This window comes from Ictalurus furcatus, chromosome 26 (assembly GCF_023375685.1).
Source record: "Ictalurus furcatus strain D&B chromosome 26, Billie_1.0, whole genome shotgun sequence".
In the NCBI taxonomy this organism is placed as follows: Eukaryota; Metazoa; Chordata; class Actinopteri; order Siluriformes; family Ictaluridae; genus Ictalurus; species Ictalurus furcatus.
Window position 1 is genome coordinate 17,991,062 of NC_071280.1, and position 18,991 is coordinate 18,010,052.

The 18,991-nt window shown below is 42.4% G+C and overlaps 1 protein-coding gene across 2 annotated transcripts; it reads left to right on the forward strand.

The window, feature by feature from the left end:
* The first annotated feature begins 4,770 nt into the window (after nt 1-4,770).
* gprc5bb (G protein-coupled receptor, class C, group 5, member Bb) lies at nt 4,771-17,899 on the forward strand. 2 transcript variants are annotated; one of them, XM_053615693.1, is made up of 4 exons: nt 4,771-6,921; nt 9,961-11,040; nt 15,472-15,578; nt 15,684-17,899. In XM_053615693.1, the coding sequence occupies exons 2-4, from the start codon at nt 9,963-9,965 to the stop codon at nt 15,726-15,728; spliced, it is 1,230 nt and encodes a 409-aa protein (XP_053471668.1). In that variant the 5' UTR covers nt 4,771-6,921; nt 9,961-9,962; the 3' UTR covers nt 15,729-17,899. The 2 variants fall into 2 exon arrangements, with proteins under 2 accessions (XP_053471668.1, XP_053471669.1); XM_053615694.1 differs by lacking the exon at nt 4,771-6,921 and having other exon boundaries at nt 8,351-11,040.
* The last annotated feature ends 1,092 nt before the right edge of the window (nt 17,900-18,991 follow it).

Below are 18,991 nucleotides of genomic sequence, written 5' to 3' on the forward strand. Positions count from 1 at the left end.
CTGAAGCATGAAGCTCATGTGAGCAAACCCACCAACATCCCAGAGTTGAAGCTGTTCTGTACTGAGGAACGGGATAAAATTCCTCCGAGCCGATGTGCAGGACTGATCAACACTTACCGGAAATGTTTACTCGCAGTTATTGTTCACAAGGACGTCACACCAGATACTGAAAGCAAAGGTGCACATACTTTTACCCACTCACAGATATGTCATATTGGATCATTTTCCTCAATAAATAAACGATAAAGTATAATATTTCTGTCTCGTTTGTTTAATCAGGTTCTCTTTATCTCCTTTTAGGTCACATTTATGGAGAAATATTAAAATATTCAAACTTTCAAGCACCACTGTATAAGCAGTTTCATTCTTCATGCCTTCCTTCTTAGTCATAAACCTGTTTCTGTCCATTTTCTAAGGGTATTTTGGATAAAGGCTCCAGACATTTCTACAATTTCCTCTTTCCTCAAGGGGGCCAGACGACATCTTTAAAATTCCTGAGATGTTCGGCGAGAAGTCAGGTGGTTTATCTGATTACCGGTTCAGATCGTACGGCTGCTATTTCCACATTCCTGTAACGTACCGCCCACCCTCTGTAACCCTCGAACACGCCTACTTCTGTTGACTGAATAATTGAGGGCAGGAGACCGGGTGGAACAGAGCCACAGACTCTGCAGCAGCCTCGAGTGAAAAGCCGAAGAAGTCTGCTACTTCAAGAGTGCTGTCAGTTCTCCAGACTTCTCTGTTCAGCTGGATGATGTCCTGGAAACAGAGCTGAATAGGCAGCAGGCATTAAAACGTACTCTGATGTTGTCAGTTTTACACGTAAAAAGGTGCAGAAAGTCCTCTCGGGTTTTCGGGAACGCGTCGACATTTGGACCGCCCGACGGGTTAATACCTGGGTGAATTGTACTAAATAAAATGTTAGGTCTATAGCTATTTTTGGAAATAATATCTGAGAAATAACTTCCCCTGGATGTTTTTATAGCTTTCTGGAACGTATTGATCGAGCTCTTTAAAAATTCATAAGATATTTGGATATTTGTCTTTCGTCCATTTACAGAGCGTAAACGCGTTCCTGTTTTCTCGCCTAAGTGCCCGTGTATTGTGTACTATTGTCACGTAATACACATAAAGGAGGTTAGGGTGGATGCGAGTGCAGATAAGAACTTTTAATAAAGAGAGACAGGTAGACAAATCCGAATCATCAGACAATAGCATAGTGTCGTGGAAATTAGACAACACTCGCAGACTCGTAGTCTTCCACCCAATAAACTTCAATATCGCACTTTGGTTTATCTTTCCAGCTTAAGGGTCTACCGCCGGACCCCCGTGTTTTCGGTTATTTAGATGTTGTTGTACATAATACAGACATTCGCTTTTGTGAGGAGGTCACAGGTAAGGTTTGCTTCTGATGACTCTTCCATGCAGATCATATTAGTGCATGCAACCACAAACGTATAAGACATTGCATTACCAAACCTGTGTCAGCTAAACCTTTCTGCAGGTCCTTGCTGTCATATGGGGGATTTGCTTTGCCTTTCTTCCCAGCGTACAGGTAGTTCTGTCTGAGAGTTTTCTTGGTCTTCCAGATCTTCCCATGACTCCTATCCTTCCTCTTAGCTGCCATTTCATTTTGGACAGTGGAAATTGTGAGCTACAAAGTCTTTGGATGTTGTTTTTAGCCTTTTTCTTCTTTGTAGGCATCAATTTGCTTCACTTTCAGAGCCTCTGTCGGTTGATAATTCTTGACCTGCCTAATCAGGTCTAATGACTCAGACTTCACAACTCAAAGATTGCCCAAACTTTTGCACATGCCACAGTTACTATTTATTTATTATATTGTATATTTGTACAATATTTATACAATTTATGATATATATATATATCATTAAAAAAAACTATGATTTTCTGTCATGAATCATTATCAATTATATTGAAGTTCTTTTGGAAAGAGAGATGGTTGCAGCATTATTTGTTTATTTACGTATTTGTTTTGTTATTGTTTTTTTTAGCGTGGTAATAAAGAATTAAATATCATTCACAAATTTCGTAAGTCTGCGGCTCTGAGTTTATCGCTCTGTTTCTGCCTCCTAGTCGATTAACAGAGACTTTTTCCAAATGTTTAGATTCAATTCAAGTCCACATGTTGACTGAAATGTAGGACACCGGTGATAAATGATAAATGAATTTGGTGGACTGGTTTAGTATCTAATCCTTGACATCCCTGGTGTAAAGTGTATTATTATGTAGGTAAGAAGGTTAAAGTCAAAACCTTTACTAATGGTATATGAATCTAACTGGCCTTACTAGGAACACATTGATAAAAGAGGGAAAATAATAAATAAACTAAGGTTCAGTGAAGAGTAATACCCAGTTATGTCCACTACATGGCACTGTTGTCAAAACTTTGAGATTATTGTACAATCTCAGAAGCCAGTTGTGGTCCAAACATGCACACAGCCTCCATTTTATCAGGGTTTAGTGCAAAATCCCAGTCGTGCCCCAGAACCTGCACTTCATATTACACTAATCTCTCTTTAGTCTCCCACTCTTCAGCCTCCCAACATCAGCATTTCTCTACATCCGATCCTTTACTGATGACAGATAGAGTCTTTATATTTGGAGTAATATTATTTGGCTCAATCCTACCAAAACCCAACTACTCAGGAAAGATATAGCCTACATCCCCGTGTCATTTTATTACCATATAACTCTTACTGCCGGCACTACATGCTTACAAAAACCTCATCTGGTCCCCCTGACTAGCTGTAAAAACAACCATCTTATGACTAATCTCCATTTTAGAAATTGTAGCCACACACACATCTTAATTTCAATATTTCTATTCAGCCAGTCTAATCCATTTCTGAAAAGCATGTACTGTTCTCTCAGCTGACTCAGAGCTATAGCTACATGTTCTCTTCCTCCAGGATATTAGAACATTTCCTGCCTCGGGTCAGTCGCTAGTACGACAGACACAGATCTTGACAGGTTTGGGTTTTTAAATCTGTGCTGGATTTAATTTCATATCATCACACGCTGCTGCTGGTTTAGATACTGTCGTCAAGTCCGGTACTATTTGTGAATATACCTGTAATCGAAATAGTCGTTTTTTAAATTTTGTAAGTCTTCAATGCAAGCCTGAGAACAACAAAAGGCTAAATCTGGGGGAGAAACTGATGCAGAGGATGTGGCCCACATCTGGACCGGAAGGGGGGGGGGGGGGGTGATGCAGCTGGCCAGTATTGCTTGGAATCTGGAATAGTGATATCTGGGTCGGTTTTGGCCTGTTCATCAGGACACCAGTTCAGATCCATCCTACAGAATCGACCCAAAGATTACAACAGGTTGGCAAGAAAGGTAGATTGCGCTAAACATCCAAGGTACAAATCTTTCTTGATTTAGCAACCAATTTAATTAATTTGCCGGTATCATTGCTGCCTCATAGATCAAGGGTGCCCGGTTCAAGCTTGAACTCGGGTTATTCTGCATTCAGAGCTCTGCATGTTCTCCGTGCAACTGTGTGGGGTTTCCTCAAGGTTCTCCAGTTTCCTCCCACCACCTAGAAAACATCCCAGTATGAGGACTGACTACACTAAACTACCCCAAGCTGTGAATGTTTGCGTGTGGTGCCCTTCAATCCGCCTCGATTTAGCCAGTGTGTATTCCCACCTCACACCCAGGATGAGCTCTGGATCCCTGACCAGGATCAATTCAATTTGTGCACCCCTAACGGGTAAGAAACTATCCATAGCAGGAAGTTCTACGAACCAACATGGAGGGCACCAACAGTCCGGCTTTAAGCTATTCGTGTCGTGCATGTGTCTTTACTCAGCAACTGTAAATAATCTGCTTAAGACCAGGCTGCTGAGCCGGCTAATTGCTGTGACAAGGAATTAAACAGGAGGTTTCTTTTCTTTTTTTCTTTCTTTCTTTCTTTTTTATATAGCTGACCATCACAAGGAGCCTAACCTCAGATCACCTGCTGCTTTTAACATGCACATGTACAAATCTTGTAAAGAGGAAACGTGCGTCAGAAATATGAACAATCTGTCATGTTTAACGTGCTCTCTCTCACTCGATTGTGCAGTTAAGAGGACAAGCATGCTCTCAGCCTGGGCCCAGTTGTTCAGACGTAATCTGATCGGATTCTGGCTATCGGATTGGATCTAATCTTGAAAGTGGGTTGTTCAAGAGAAGTAAAAAAAAAAAAAAAGGATTCTGAAATCAGATTACAGCATGTAATCCGATCTTGCTTTTGATCTGGATTAAATCTTGAGTATGCGTTCAAAACTTTTTAGTATGATTGGGATACCTGTTATCCAAAATTAAAAAAAAAAAATTAAAAATCAGGATTATCCTGATCCCAGCAAAAGGGTGAATTCAGTGATAAATATACCAACACCAATACCAACACCACCACCAATACCACCACCAATACCAACACCAATACCAACACCAACACCACCACCAATACCAACACCTACACCAATACCACCACCAATACCAACACCAATACCAACACCAACACCACCACCAATACCAATACCAATACCAACACCACCACCAATACCAACATCAATACCAACACCTACACCAATACCACCACCAATACCACCACCAATACCACCACCAATACCAACACCAATACCAATACCAACATGAATACCAACACCAATACCAACACCTACACCAATTCCACCACCAATACCAATACCAACACCACCACCAATACCACCACCAATACCAACACCACCACCAATACCAACACCAACACAAACACCAACATCAACACCAATACCACCACCAATACCAATACCAACACCACCACCAATACCACCACCAATACCAACATCAACACCACCACCAATACCAACACCAACACCAACACCAATACCAACACCAATATCAACACCAATACCAATACCAATACCAACATCAACACCAATACCAACACCAACACCAACACCAATACCAACACTAATACCACCACCAATACCAATACCAATACCAACATCAACACCAATACCACCACCAATACCAACACCAACACCAACACCAACATCAACACCAATACCAACACTAATACCACCACCAATACCAACACCAACCCTACACAACTACACACTACACAAATACATAACACTACACACAACGCTACACAAATACACAACGCTACACAAATACACAACACTACACAAATACACAACACTACACACAACACTACACAAATACACAATGCTACACAAATACACAATGCTACACAAATACACAACACTACACAAATACACAATGCTACACAAATACAGAACACTACACAAATACATAACCCTACACACAGCACTACACAAATACACAACAATACACAAATACATAACACTACACACAACGCTACACAAATACACAATGCTACACAAATACACAACACTACACACAACACTACACAAATACACAATGCTACACAAATACACAACACTACACAAATACACAATGCTACACAAATACATAACACTACACACAGCACTACACAAATACACAATACACAAATACATAACACTACACACAACGCTACACAAATACACAACACTACACAAATACACAACGCTACACAAATACACAATGCTACACAAATACACAACACTACACAAATACACAATGCTACACAAATACACAACACTACACAAATACACAATGCTACACAAATACATAACACTACACACAACGCTACACAAATACACAATGCTACACAAATACACAACGCTACACAAATACATAACACTACACACAACACTACACAAATACACAATGCTACACAAATACACAACGCTACACAAATACACAACACTACACACGACACTACACAAATACACTACACAAATACACAACACTACACACAACACTACACAAATACACAACGCTACACAAATACACAACACTACACAAATACATAACACTACACACAACGCTACACAAATACACAATGCTACACAAATACACAACGCTACACAAATACATAACACTACACACAACACTACACAAATACACAATGCTACACAAATACACAACGCTACACAAATACATAACACTACACACAACACTACACAAATGTGCACAAAATAGAGAATAACTGTTTTTTGTTGTTGTTGTTTGTTTGTTAATGAAAGGGGAAAAATGAGACAGGATTAGTTCTGACTCCTTAGCAGGACAAGACCACACACACACACACACACACACACAAATCTATTGCATAATCCACTTTAGGGCGTCTCACGTGGGATGCACACTTGGGATTGTGTGTTATGCACGCGTGTGTGTGTGTGTGTGAGAGAGAGAGAGAGAGAGGTTCTTCTGAGAGTTTTGGCCAGAACGATCCTTTGCACGAGGGAGAGAGGGGAGCTTACGTTAAGCTCAAGTGCACTGGCCACATCCGGGGAAACGGACAACTCTCTCTCTCTCTCTGTCTGTCTCTCTCTCTCTCTCTCTCCCCCTCTCTCTCTCAGACACACATACCTCACTGACGGTTTGAGAGAGAGGTGACATCGCGCTTTAACCCTTTTCTGAGCGGAATATCGCGTGTAGATGGGAAAAAAGGAAGGACGTCGAGCGCACCGCGTTGGAAACGCACCGATTTTCCCAGCAGGATCTCATTTATTTGTTGCTTTTATTTTCTGTCTCGGTGTGTAAACAGGCTGTTTACAGGACAATGCCACCCCTCCGACACGTTTAGGCAGCGTGAGGAGATTTAGCAGCGATCCACAGCCCTGAGCTCAGGGTGCGCGTTATTTTCCTGCTGTTGTGTTGGCGCTGATTGTAAGGCGCAGATGAATAATGCCTGGATAAGCGCTGTGCGTAAACTGCGCGCCTGAAGCGTCATAAGAGGGGAAATTCGGTGTCTTCACGGATAATTTCATCCAGGCAAAGGTACAACAGTTTCTCTAACATCTATCTGATCTCCTTAATGCTGGATGTGTATGCAGACATTTTAGAAAAAAATGTGCAAAAGTCAGAGAGAGATTGAGAGAGAGAGAGAGAGAGAGAGAGAGAGAGAGGTCTTAAACCGTTAGCTTATTACAAAAGCAATTGTACTGCTGCAATGCCGTGTGTGTGTGTGTGTGTGTGTGTGTGTGTGCGTGCGTGTGCGCGCGCGCGTGTGCGCGGTTGTCACGGTAATCGCTCCTTATATAAACTCGCCTCACTTCCGTGTCGGGCATCCCACGCATGTCTCCGGTTGTCATAGAAACCCGTTGGCCTAGCGCAACCGGGAGGCCTCTTGGAGCGTGAGACAAAACAAAAGAGTATGACATCATCCGTCCATCCCGGAGGTCAGGAGAGCATGAGCAAGAAGAAATGTTAATGCACAAATCAAACAAAACCTTGTACAGCCCTGCTGTAGGGGGGGGGGGGGGTCAACAAAACAAAACAAAACAATAGAAACCCTCATAATGGTTTTAATGGGAGTTGTATTGGTTTTAATGGGTCCCTGTGGGTTTCTAATGGTCATTTGTTGCCTTCTATTGGTGGTATGGTTTGTCTAGTGCAGAGGTCGGGAACCTTTTCAGTTATGATTTTTTTTCCTTTAACGAGCCAGAGAAAAGTCTTTTTTTTTTGTTGATGTTTTTAAATATTTTCTCCTTATTATAGTTATCATCTTTTACTGTTATTGCGTAATTATAAAAAGTGGTACTGTAATAAAGGCCCTTTGACAGTGTGCATGTTCTTGACCTAACTGCCTGCACTTCACCTAATGGCCTGTAGGTGGCAACTGGACTTCCTTTAACCAATTCTGATGGTTTCATCAAATTGTAAATCGATACAAGATGCAGTTCTTAAGTAAGAGTAAATTGAACACTACTTACCATTAATGCGACTTCCAAATCCGCAAATCCGCATGTTCGTTAAGACTGGAACCAACGATACTCGATTCTTTTTTACTGGTTTTACTTTTTATGAAAACAGACCGGCTATGTAGTTTTCAACCGATTTATGAATTAGACCGGGAAATGACTTCTCTGCTCCACATTGTCCAGTGAAATTTGAGCTTGTGCCACGGGTTGGTGTATACATGACCAACGGCCATCGATTATGAATTATGTAATATTTAAAAATATGTCATATGTAGTTGAGCCATGGGCAATCACTGAAAGAGCCATATATAGCTCGCGAGCCATAGGTTCCCGACCCCTGGTCTACTGTAGGTGATACCATTAAGGACCCAAGTCCTTAACACGTCCTACTATGCAATACCATTTGGTAATGGTTTTAATGGTTAACAGCTGATGTGTGTAATGGTATTTCTAATGGAAACCATTAGCATTTCTGTGATGGTTTTCTGTGGGGGTCTGTTCAGCAGGGAGATCTTTTGTTAGTTAGGAGAGAAATGCTGGACATCTCTCATGCATGAAAATACAAAGAGGAAGATATATTAAAATATTGCTTGTTTTTGTTTTGTTTTTTTTAGCTAGGGGTGCATCGATACCATTCGTGGTATCGGATATCAGTCCGATACTGTACAGATTTCAACTAATACGCACCGAAACGAACATCTGATACCACATCGAAGAACGTGAACTAGGCCTAGTGCGTGTTGTCTGACTGACAACCCTGCTGAAACAGCAATAGAAACCATCACAAATGGTTTCTAATGGTTTCCACTACAAATACCATTACAAACCATCAATTCATTATAATTATTGGTCCTTAATGGTATCCACTAGACATGACATGCCACCGATAGAAGGCAACAAATGACCAGTAGGGACCCACAGGGACCATGACAGTTTCCATTAAAACCGATACAATTCCCATTATAACCATTAAAACCAATGGGTGACCAATCTTATTCTCAAAGGGCCGGTGAGGGTGCAGGTTTTCATTCCAATCAAGCAGGTGCCACACCTCATTCCACCTGTTTAATCAGTTGATCTTGGCTTTCAATAGACTCAGGTGTGGCTTCTGCTTGGTCAAGATGAAAACCTGCACCCACACCGGCCCTTTCCGGATAAGATCGGACACCCCTGATTAAAACCATTACAAATTCGATGAGGGTTTCTATTGTTTTTTTTTCAGCAAGGAAGAGAGCGAGTAATGCAGCAATGCAATCCCTCCCACTTCCAATTTTCTTTTCTTGGACTCATCATCAAGATTCAAGCGCGCGATCTGACATAATCCGACAGGGCACTTCTGTTACTTGATGGGGTCAAGTTTCAGGGACTCTGCTATGAAAATCCATCACCAGAGTCTTGGAACCTTCTACATGTCATGTGACCTGGTGTATTATTATGCTGGACGTGCCTTGTGGTTCAGCAGGGGCACTAGTAGTTATTTTAGGCCTCTTGACAGGTCGTACCCACCCATCCCCCCACCCTATAGACTTTATTCCGAGGAGGTCATATCGGGCACTCTGTCCGAGTATCAAATGTGTGCCAGGAAAACATTTTCCACACAGACACACTGTCACCAGCTTGTATTCTTGGCACCAGTCAGGATGGCTCCATGGACACACTTTGCTTGCGCCAACTTGAAATAAAAAGAACCTGATGTATCTAATCAAGCATTTTACTTTTTATCTTCAGAGGTCCAGTTTTGAGCTCACTGGAAAGATTTCGTTTTTTGTTGCCAACAGGGCCATGTGTCGTGGTCTTCTACTGCTGGAGCCTTTTTTAAGTGGTACATTCTGACATGACGTTCTGCACAACAGGGTTACACTTGGATGTAATTTGACAGGTTGTGGTCCTTCTGTTTGTTTGAGTTGTTTTCATCCACAGGATTATCTGTGTCTCTGCTCTTTGTGGTAGTTCTCTGCTCCATGTGCCTTTTTATATTTCCATACTTTATGGTTTGATCAATTGCAGTGCTGTCTTAGAAACTGTAACTTAAGCCAAAGAATACAGTGTGCTACATATCAGTTATATATCTTCAAAATAATCTGCATGTGAAACTTTTTTTTTCTCTCCTCTGCAGCCATGGCGATAATTCCCACCCTCACCGTCCTCCTCTCTCTGCTCGTCTGTGGTGCGGGTGCATCTCCTCTAGAATCTCCGCCCCCTCCCAAAGGGTGTGGCTCAGGTGTCCATCCATCTTACCGGCTTCTGTGTGACCTCGAGTCTGTGTGGGGGGTTGTTTTAGAGGCCGTGGCATGTGGTGGCGCCGTTTCGGCTCTTGTTCTTTTCGCCGTTCTCCTCTCGAAGCTGAAAATGGTGACTGAGCCAGAGCGGCGTAGCGGTGTAGGCCCTCTCCTGCTGCTGCTGCTGAGTACGGTGGGTCTGTTCTGCCTGTCTCTGGCGTTCATGGTGGGACGCGGCGAGACGGTGTGCATGTTGCGCCGTGGGCTGTGGAGCTCACTCTTCGCTCTGTGTTTCTCGTGCCTGTTGGTCCAGGCACTGCGGTTACGGAAGCTCGCGACAGGGGAACGCAGCCCGTCAGGTGGCTCGCTCTCGGTGCTGGCGTTGGGAATTGCGCTGGTGCAGGGAGTCATCAGCGGAGAGTGGCTGTTGCTGACGGTGGCGCGCGAGGGCCACAGTGCCTGCCATTACCCACCACTGGACTTTGCACTAGTGTGCGGCTACGCGTTGGCACTGCTCCTCACATCGACAACGGTCTCGCTCACGGTCCTTCTGTGTGGCGCAAGGCATGTAGATGACGCAGCCAGGAAGAAGAGACGCCAATGGAGCTGTAATGGTGTCTGGCTTTTCCTCTCCTGTCTCGTCTCCCTGCTCGTTTGGGCTGCATGGCTCGGGTTTTACCTCTACGGTAACACTCCTGGAAAGAGCACCATGACCAGTGAGACCGATGGTGAAGAACCCGCTCTGGCCATAGCCTTAGTAATGGAGGGATGGGCACTGCTGCTCTTCCATGCCATCCCAGAAGCCCACCTGTGTCTGCGACTGACCAGTCAGAGGGGCGACGAAGGGTGCCAGGATTACTACGACGCACGGCAACCGCAGTCTTCACATGGTTACCGCGATGATGATGAGCTGCCAGCCAATCACAGAGCAGCATACACGGAAAGACAGGCATTTTCCATAGAGGAGCACAGCGCAGGTAAAATTGTGCGTTTGTGCACGTCACATTATTTAAGCATGAGCATGTAACTGTTGCTCCTGGTGATTACCAAAGCCAGACTACTTGGATACCATCGGTGCTCCTTCACTAAATTTGTCAGTTTGTTTATTAATCTGTAAATTGTGAAAGTGATAAGCTTTAATGCAAAGATGAGCTTTAATCAGGGATGAAAATGTAAACATTTATCAGCCTGCACAGGATTTCACCCGAGGTTTTTTTCTGATCGTTGCGGCCGGAAATGCTTGATTTTGCTGCCATTTTTTTTATTTGGAGAAAACTACTAATTGTTTTGCACTGTTTATTGGTCAATGAGACGTTTTAGCTGTACTCATGTTCGACGCACATGAATCGACGAAGCCTTTGGCTGAATGCACGTTGTGTTGACTCCACGTCTTCGCCCAAATGTGCAGAAAATATTGCGGCGTTACCTTGATTTTGCGTTAATTTCTGAGGTAAAATCGCAAAATCACGCAGGCATTTGGTAGACGCCCTTATTCAGAGCGACTTACACTTATACACCCGATGGTTAATGGCATTGCTCAAGGGCCCAGCAGTGGTAGCTTGGTGGTGCTTGAACTCCTGGCCTTCCAATCAATAGTCCAGCATCTTAACCACTGAGCTACCACTTCCCCAAACCGTATCTGTCCAAACAATAACAAAGATGAAAAATCACATTTATTATTTATGGTGAGTGCTCTAATGTGGGATTCAAAAGTGCCGCAGAGGTCGAGTGCTCCAGACAACTGGAGATTAAGGACTTGAGGCCAATCATTCAAATGTTAGGTTTTTTTGGAGTTTATCCATAGTCACATGTCAGGAATACTCAATGGAAGACAGGCCAGAAGTGGTAGGCATGTGGTAGATTCCATACTGACATAAATCTGTGTATCATAACAGTAAAAAAACAACAGGACATAAGCTTAACATGTAAAGATGTTAAAGAGGAGGCCTGATGACCGAACCCTGAGGAACACCTCAAGTTCTAGTAACAGCTGCAGATTTTTGTTCGTTGATGGCAACAAAATAATATCTGTTAGTAAGATAGAATCTAAGCATGATGTGAAATAGCTCTCAAATCTGATTGTTCACTTTCAAAGGCATTGTATACAACAGTTAGATCCTGTCCACTAATTTGATCGGATGAAAAAGTTCCGATTCCAACAGTCCAACAGTTACTATAGTAGAGTTAGCGATGTCATCATCTAGATACATTTTTTCTGAATGTAACTTCTTGACTTAAGATATGAACACTTGTCAGATGAAGAAGAACAGGAAGAAGGGACGCCATTTTCACCGGAACCACCTATTAATGCGAATGTTCCAGTCAAGTCACGCCAAGTCCAATTTGATTAATAAAGCACGTTTAAAAAAAAAAAACAACAGCAGTTGATCCAAAGAGCATAAGACAAAGAATAAAAATAAGCTTTAAGAGAAGATTCAAAAATTAGCTAAAGGGGAGACTGTTCCAGAGACCAACCACAGAAAAGCTTCGATCACCCTTTGTCTTAGTACGACAGCGGGGGACAGATAAAAGAAGTTGATTACAGGACCTTAGTGTTCTGTACTGTGGAGCAAGACCAGAAAGCGCTTTGTATACATGAATAAGAATTGTAAATCAGTTCTAAACTTGACAGGAAGCCACTGAAGAGATGCCAAAACAGGGGAAATATCAACTTTCAGCCCCTGTTAAAAATCTAGCTGCTGCATTTTGCACAGGCTGCAGGCGAGAGAAGACAGACCGAGGAAGGCCAACTAACAGAGAGTTACCGTAGACCTACCTTGTTGTATTAAGTGAATGAATCACAGTCTGTAGGTCTTTTGTAGAGAGAAACTCTAATAGACCTTAAATGAAACTTCCCTTAACCACACCACTGATTTGTTTATCAAATTGTAGGTGTGAGTCAAAAATAACTCCAAGATCTTTGACATGTTAACGTGCATTGAAGGAAAGACGACCTTAACTGGGCCTCAAGAACAGAGGAAACAGTGGGTGAGCCCAAAATAATTACCTCAGCTTTACTTTCATTTCACTGAAGAGAATTAGTAGGCATCCAACATTTTATGTCCTCAAGACATTTAAAAATGGATCCAAAGGGGGTGCTACCATTTGCCCTAACTGGCAAATATAATTGGGTATCATCAGCATAGCAGTGATAGGAAATACTATATTTCTAAAACATAGAACCTAGGCGGAGCATAGAAAGGGAGAACAACAAATGACCCAAGATGGAACCCTGAGGAACACCACCCGATAAGGGCGAAAAGGAAAAAGAGAAATTCCCTATGTTTATAGAAAAAGTCCTATCTTTCAGATGAGAGCCAAACCACTGTAAAGCCAGACCATGAATGCCAGCAACAGACTCTAAGTGATTTATTTTATTTTTTTAATTGAGGGTTAAGGGCCTTGTCCAAGGGCCCAACAGTTGTAGCTTAGCAGTGCTGGGGCTTGAACTCCTGATCAGTAACCCACAGCCTTTAACCACTCAGCCACAACTGCCACAATTTAAAAGAATACTATGGTCAATGGTATCAAAAGCAGCACTAAGCTCCAATAAAACCAACACAGCACACGTACCAGAGTCAAGTGAAATCAAAATATCATTAGAGACCTTTACCAAGGCAGATTCAGTGCTGTGTAAGGATCTAAAGCCTGACGGGAACTTGTCTAGGATATTTAAAGAATTCAAATGAGAGTGTAGTTCAACGTTTTCCAGCAACTTTGAGATAACAGGCAATTTGGTAATAGGCCTATAATTATTGTGTAAAGCTGGATCAAGCTGAGGTTTTTAAAGCAAAGGCTGCACAGTTGCATGTTTAAGACTAGCTGGTACTAGTGACTAGGATCCAATTTTGAAGGCATAACAAAAGAAGAAAAAATTCAGAAACTCATCACAGGACTCGAGCCCGAGAAGGATTTAACACAGAATCATTAGTATTAAACAATACTTTGGGCCTATCTGCATTCACAGATATTAATTTAGAGAGACATATTGATTTTGCCTCTGATAACCAGCAATTCGCCTTTCCTTCATTTTCACTCCATTGTTCTGCACTCTTGTCGAAGAGCTCGGGTACAATCGTTGAGCCAAGGCGGAAGAGTATCTTTTCCTTTTAACTCTCCTGGCGCGATAGTGTCTAAAGTAAGAGTTAAAAACTTCAACCAGCTCCACGGTATCCATATCATTCTTAAAAGCATCTGTAAAGTGTAAAGCCAGATAGAATAATCTGAAGAGGCATGGATGACACGAGAGATGTTCAGAGACTGAGAGAAACGAACAGATTCAAACACAACTGAATGATGGTCAGAAATACCAGAATCGACAACCTCAAGATCAGTTACAGACAAACCAGAAGGCGTTACAAGATCTAGCATATGACCTAAAGTATGAGGATAGGACCAGAGACGAACTGCGCAAAATACAGGCATTCTAAAAGACGTAAAAAAAATCTTTTACCACGGGTTTAACTGGACAACAGAGATGAATGTTAAAATCCCCAAGAATCAGCAATCTCTCATAGTGAGACACTACATCAGAGAGGAACTGATTTCCAATGTGAAATCTGATGCACAAGCAACAGGACCCGAAATCTCAATCTTTAATAACTGGACCTCAAAGCACGGGAACGTGTCTATGGGCAGGATCCTGTATTTGAATTTGTTTCTAAAAACTGTGGCAACGTGACTACCAAGTCCAGAGGTCCTTGGAGTAGTGAAGAAAGCGCAGTCCGGGTGTCAGAGTCCCGACTCTCACCTGGACGGGCCATGAGACGACGAGACGAAGACCAGACCGACGGAATGGGATGAGATTCTGGGGAGACAGACCAATCAGTGTGATCTAGCTAGCTAGCTGGTCGGCAAGCTATAAAGTGAGGGGAGTTTCTTTGGGATCTATTTCCATTGGCGGAGCGAAACACGAAAAAACAAAACCGAATGATTTTCACTTCACTTCTCGTTTATAAAACTGTGGAATGAAAATAACATCGCGCTCACAATCGTGCGGTTATACTGAACTACGCCCAAATCACAGCCGTGACAGAATACTCGAATCTTACCCGGTTATGTTGCTTAGCAACCGAGGTTTAGCGTTAACAGGCCACTGTACGCTGAATGGTGGAGGAATTGTTTATTGCGAATACATTGTCAATGATAAATTCCATTAGTTACTAAACGTTGGATTTGAACATATTGCTTTTTGTTGCCGTGTGATAAAATCGCTGTAACGCTCGCACACTCCTGGCTTATTGCCTTCCTGAAACGTGAGTAACATTTTATTAAATAAAGATTTTCATAATGTGTTATATAATGTGAAATTTTTCTGTTTCACCAGTCCAGTGTTAGTAAAATGGGTTCAGACATGACACTGGGTGACTACAATACTGTGTGTGTGTGTGTGTGTGTGTGTGAGATAGGCATGCAGGCCGGAGGTTACCACGCTACAGTAATACGACCCACACCTCAATTCCGAAGCCACGTGTACCAGCCCACAGAGATGGCCCTGCTCATGAACGGAGGAACGGTGAATATGTGACGCCGAGTTTACTCACACACACACACACACACACACACTCTTTTACAGAACACGCTATTAATTAATTAATTAATTTGCTTTCCTGTCTCACAGATTCCCACGGCTCCCCCAAACTACACAGGAAGGCATCTGTGGTGAATCCCATAAGCACCCGGATGAGACACACTCTGTGTGATGTCACAGGGTCAAAGGGCATACAGTGTGGAGAGCGTAAACTAATAGTTTTACTTAAGCTGTGCTTTCATATGATATTGTAATAATGTAATAATCTCTATAAGTTAACCTGAACCTGAGCGATGGAATGCGTGTGGACTGCGCAGTGATGTTGCACTGGATGGTAACAAATTACGGCTGCTTTCATACCAGGCGTTTTTCTTTCTTTCTTTCTTTCTTTCTTACTGAAGCGTCTCACGTGACACGTACACTGTAACTAGACCAACGCTCTTATCAGTGCTCATTAGTAGAAGTTCACTAGCCAGTATTATCGTTATTAATATTAAAGATTAGATTTATTTTTGGGGTACACTGTGTATGTGTGTGGAGTTAGCACATTCTCTTCGTGCTGCAGGGGTTTCCTCCGGGTACTCCGGTTTCCTCCCCCAGTCCAAAGACATGCATGGTAGGCTGACTGGCATGTCCAAAGTGTCTGTAGTGTATGAATATGTGTGTGATTGTGCCCTGCGATGGATTGGCACCCCTTCTAGGGTGTACCCCACCTTGTTCCCCATGCTCCCTGGGATAGGCTCCAAGTTCCCCATGACCCTGTAGGATAAGCAGTATAGAAAATGGATGGATGGATAGATTCATGAATCTAATTTTAATTTTAAAACATGTGAGTGGAAAGTTTCGAAATTCAAACGCTCCTGCTCCAAATAAATAGCCAGAATATCATCGCACAACAAGAGTTTCCAAAACGTGATCATAAATACGTTCATGAGAGGAACTCACTAAATTTCCTCTTATGTTTTATTCGTTCATTTTCCAAAGGAATATTACTGCTACGTAAAATATATCTACAAAGAAGGAATTTTTGGGTGCTGCTATTTTGAAATGTTACTGTGACTGAACCAGCCACATTTACACAAGTGAAGTGTACGTGCTGATGTAATGGGGTTTTTTTTTTGTTAGCGTAGGAGTTCAGCAATAAAAATGGACAAATTTCTCTCGTCCATCTACCTCCGCTAGTTTCTCAACGAAATCGAGTGACTCGGTGGGGATTGAGAAAAACAAACACAAAAAACATAGCTGCAAGCAGCAATACCGGGTTCAAGCCAATTATCGGCACCATGAGCGGCAAAAGAAGCTTTGTGACGTGGTTTTGGTTAGAGTCCGATCAGCAGTGTATGAGTTAGAAAAAGTACACGTTCATTCAAAATAGCTACTTCTTAGAAATTTTGTCCAGTATGTGCCGCTGCTCTGAAACTGCTCAGGTAGCATCTGGGCATGATAGTTATCTGGGCCTGATAAGAAAGCGTTCAAGATTTATAAGCCTAAAAGCAGTTTTTTCTATCTCCTGACCAGTAGGGGGCTGTGTGCCAACACATTGCACGTAACCTCAGGGCCTAATGCTGATGACACGTACCAAGTTCCTCACAATCCCTCAAAGCGTTGCGGAGATATACCCTCACAACCATTTTGGTGTGCGCTTCGGCGAATTCGTTGAAGCGCCATTCAAAAGCGGTACGGTGTATCAAAATTCCATGAATAACTTTTTGTCGTGAGTGTCTCTAGATTATGCCGGCCAATTCCCGTGCAAGTCGGACAAACGGCCTTGGGCGAGTTCGAAAAAAAAAGTAGGTTTTTCAGAAAATTAAAAATGGCAGAAAAGTTTTCATGACGGAAAATGGCGTCGTAGGGTGCATTCGAATCGTCTCGAGCCAAGGACTCAAAGGAATCACGAATTTCTAGTGCTCACGGTTTATTACGTCTTCAACATAAACGTGAGAGCAAATTTGGGCAGTTGGTGGGGCTAGAGGGATTGAGTTAGATACCTCAAATTTGGCGTAGTAACAGTTCAGACTGTCCTCTATCTGTGTACCAAATTTCATAATGGATACAATATGCGGTAACAATTATTGACTCGTGAAGGTAAATAATGTGGAGAACTCAATAAATACTAATTACATAATAATTCATTATGCTTGTAAATCTCCACTGAGGGAGTCTGTGGACAGATTGATACCTACTGATTTACACCACTGTATGCAGCCATTATTGGAAGCGGGTCCTCAGAAACCAGTAAACATCCCAGCAGTGGCAGTTTATTATCTCTAATTGTATTCCGACGTTAAAATATCTCTGGCGGAAGGCGTTGTAAATCTCCTCATACAAGGCGGATTTATTTCTCCCACCGCTATCCTCCGTGTTCGTGTTTTCTCGCTTGCCCGCCGAGCTGCGATCCGATTGGTCGTGAGATTAAAAAGTGTGTGATGTGTGGAATTTGTCCACTTAGTTGTCCTGAGCCCAAATGTAGTGTAAAGGAACGAAATGCTGTGCAACTTTCCTCACTTTCACTCGCATTTATAACAGTCTGTCACAGCGTGAGGGTTCACAGCGAACTCGGCGGGAGGATATCTAAGTGAAGGTACCGTTAATGGTCAAAAACTGGACCTGGCGTTAGCCTAGCCTACTTCGCGAGTGTGCAAATATCAACAGTTAACTGACGTTGTTAAGAACAAACCAAGCCGTGGTATGATGCCTTCTACACTAAGCTAAAGTCACCTACTATTTAGGGATCTAGTTACTTACTGTCTGAAAAAAAGCTCGTGTGCTCTGCTGCACTTTTCTACACTTCGCTGCTGTCTCCATTTCTTACAGACTGAGCTGCTCAAATATATCAACGAACTTGCGTTGAGTATGGGCGCTACCAAGTGTACAATTGGAGGGGGGGGCACACACCGATTTTCCTTAACAAACGGAAATATATTAAAAAGGAATAGACTTAAATAAATAGAATAGATGAAGAAAAGAGAGATCCGTTGGCAGGGTTCATTAAAGGGGGACATATAGAAAATATTTTGTGCTGTATATTGGGGGGACAGATTGGTATTTCTTCAACATTGAGGGGGACCCCCCCCCAAAGAATGCATGGTTACAGCCATGGATACAGATTATACATCTATAGACTGTTGATGCATTTTTAAAAGCAGTGTTTTCACACCACATATAGACTTCGGTTTTTGTTCGCTGCTCTTTATACTAGATTCTTATATGTAGAAAACATTTAGTTGAATTATTTCTGAAGGTATCGAAGCTTTACTGCATTTCTCTAGACTTTGGTACAGTACTGCAAGTGTAACAATACGCGTCACTGATAAGCACCTTCGGGAAAATAACAAAAAAAACCTAAACGTTTAAGACGGTATTACGAACGCTACGGAGCTGTCGTTGTTGTTGTTGTT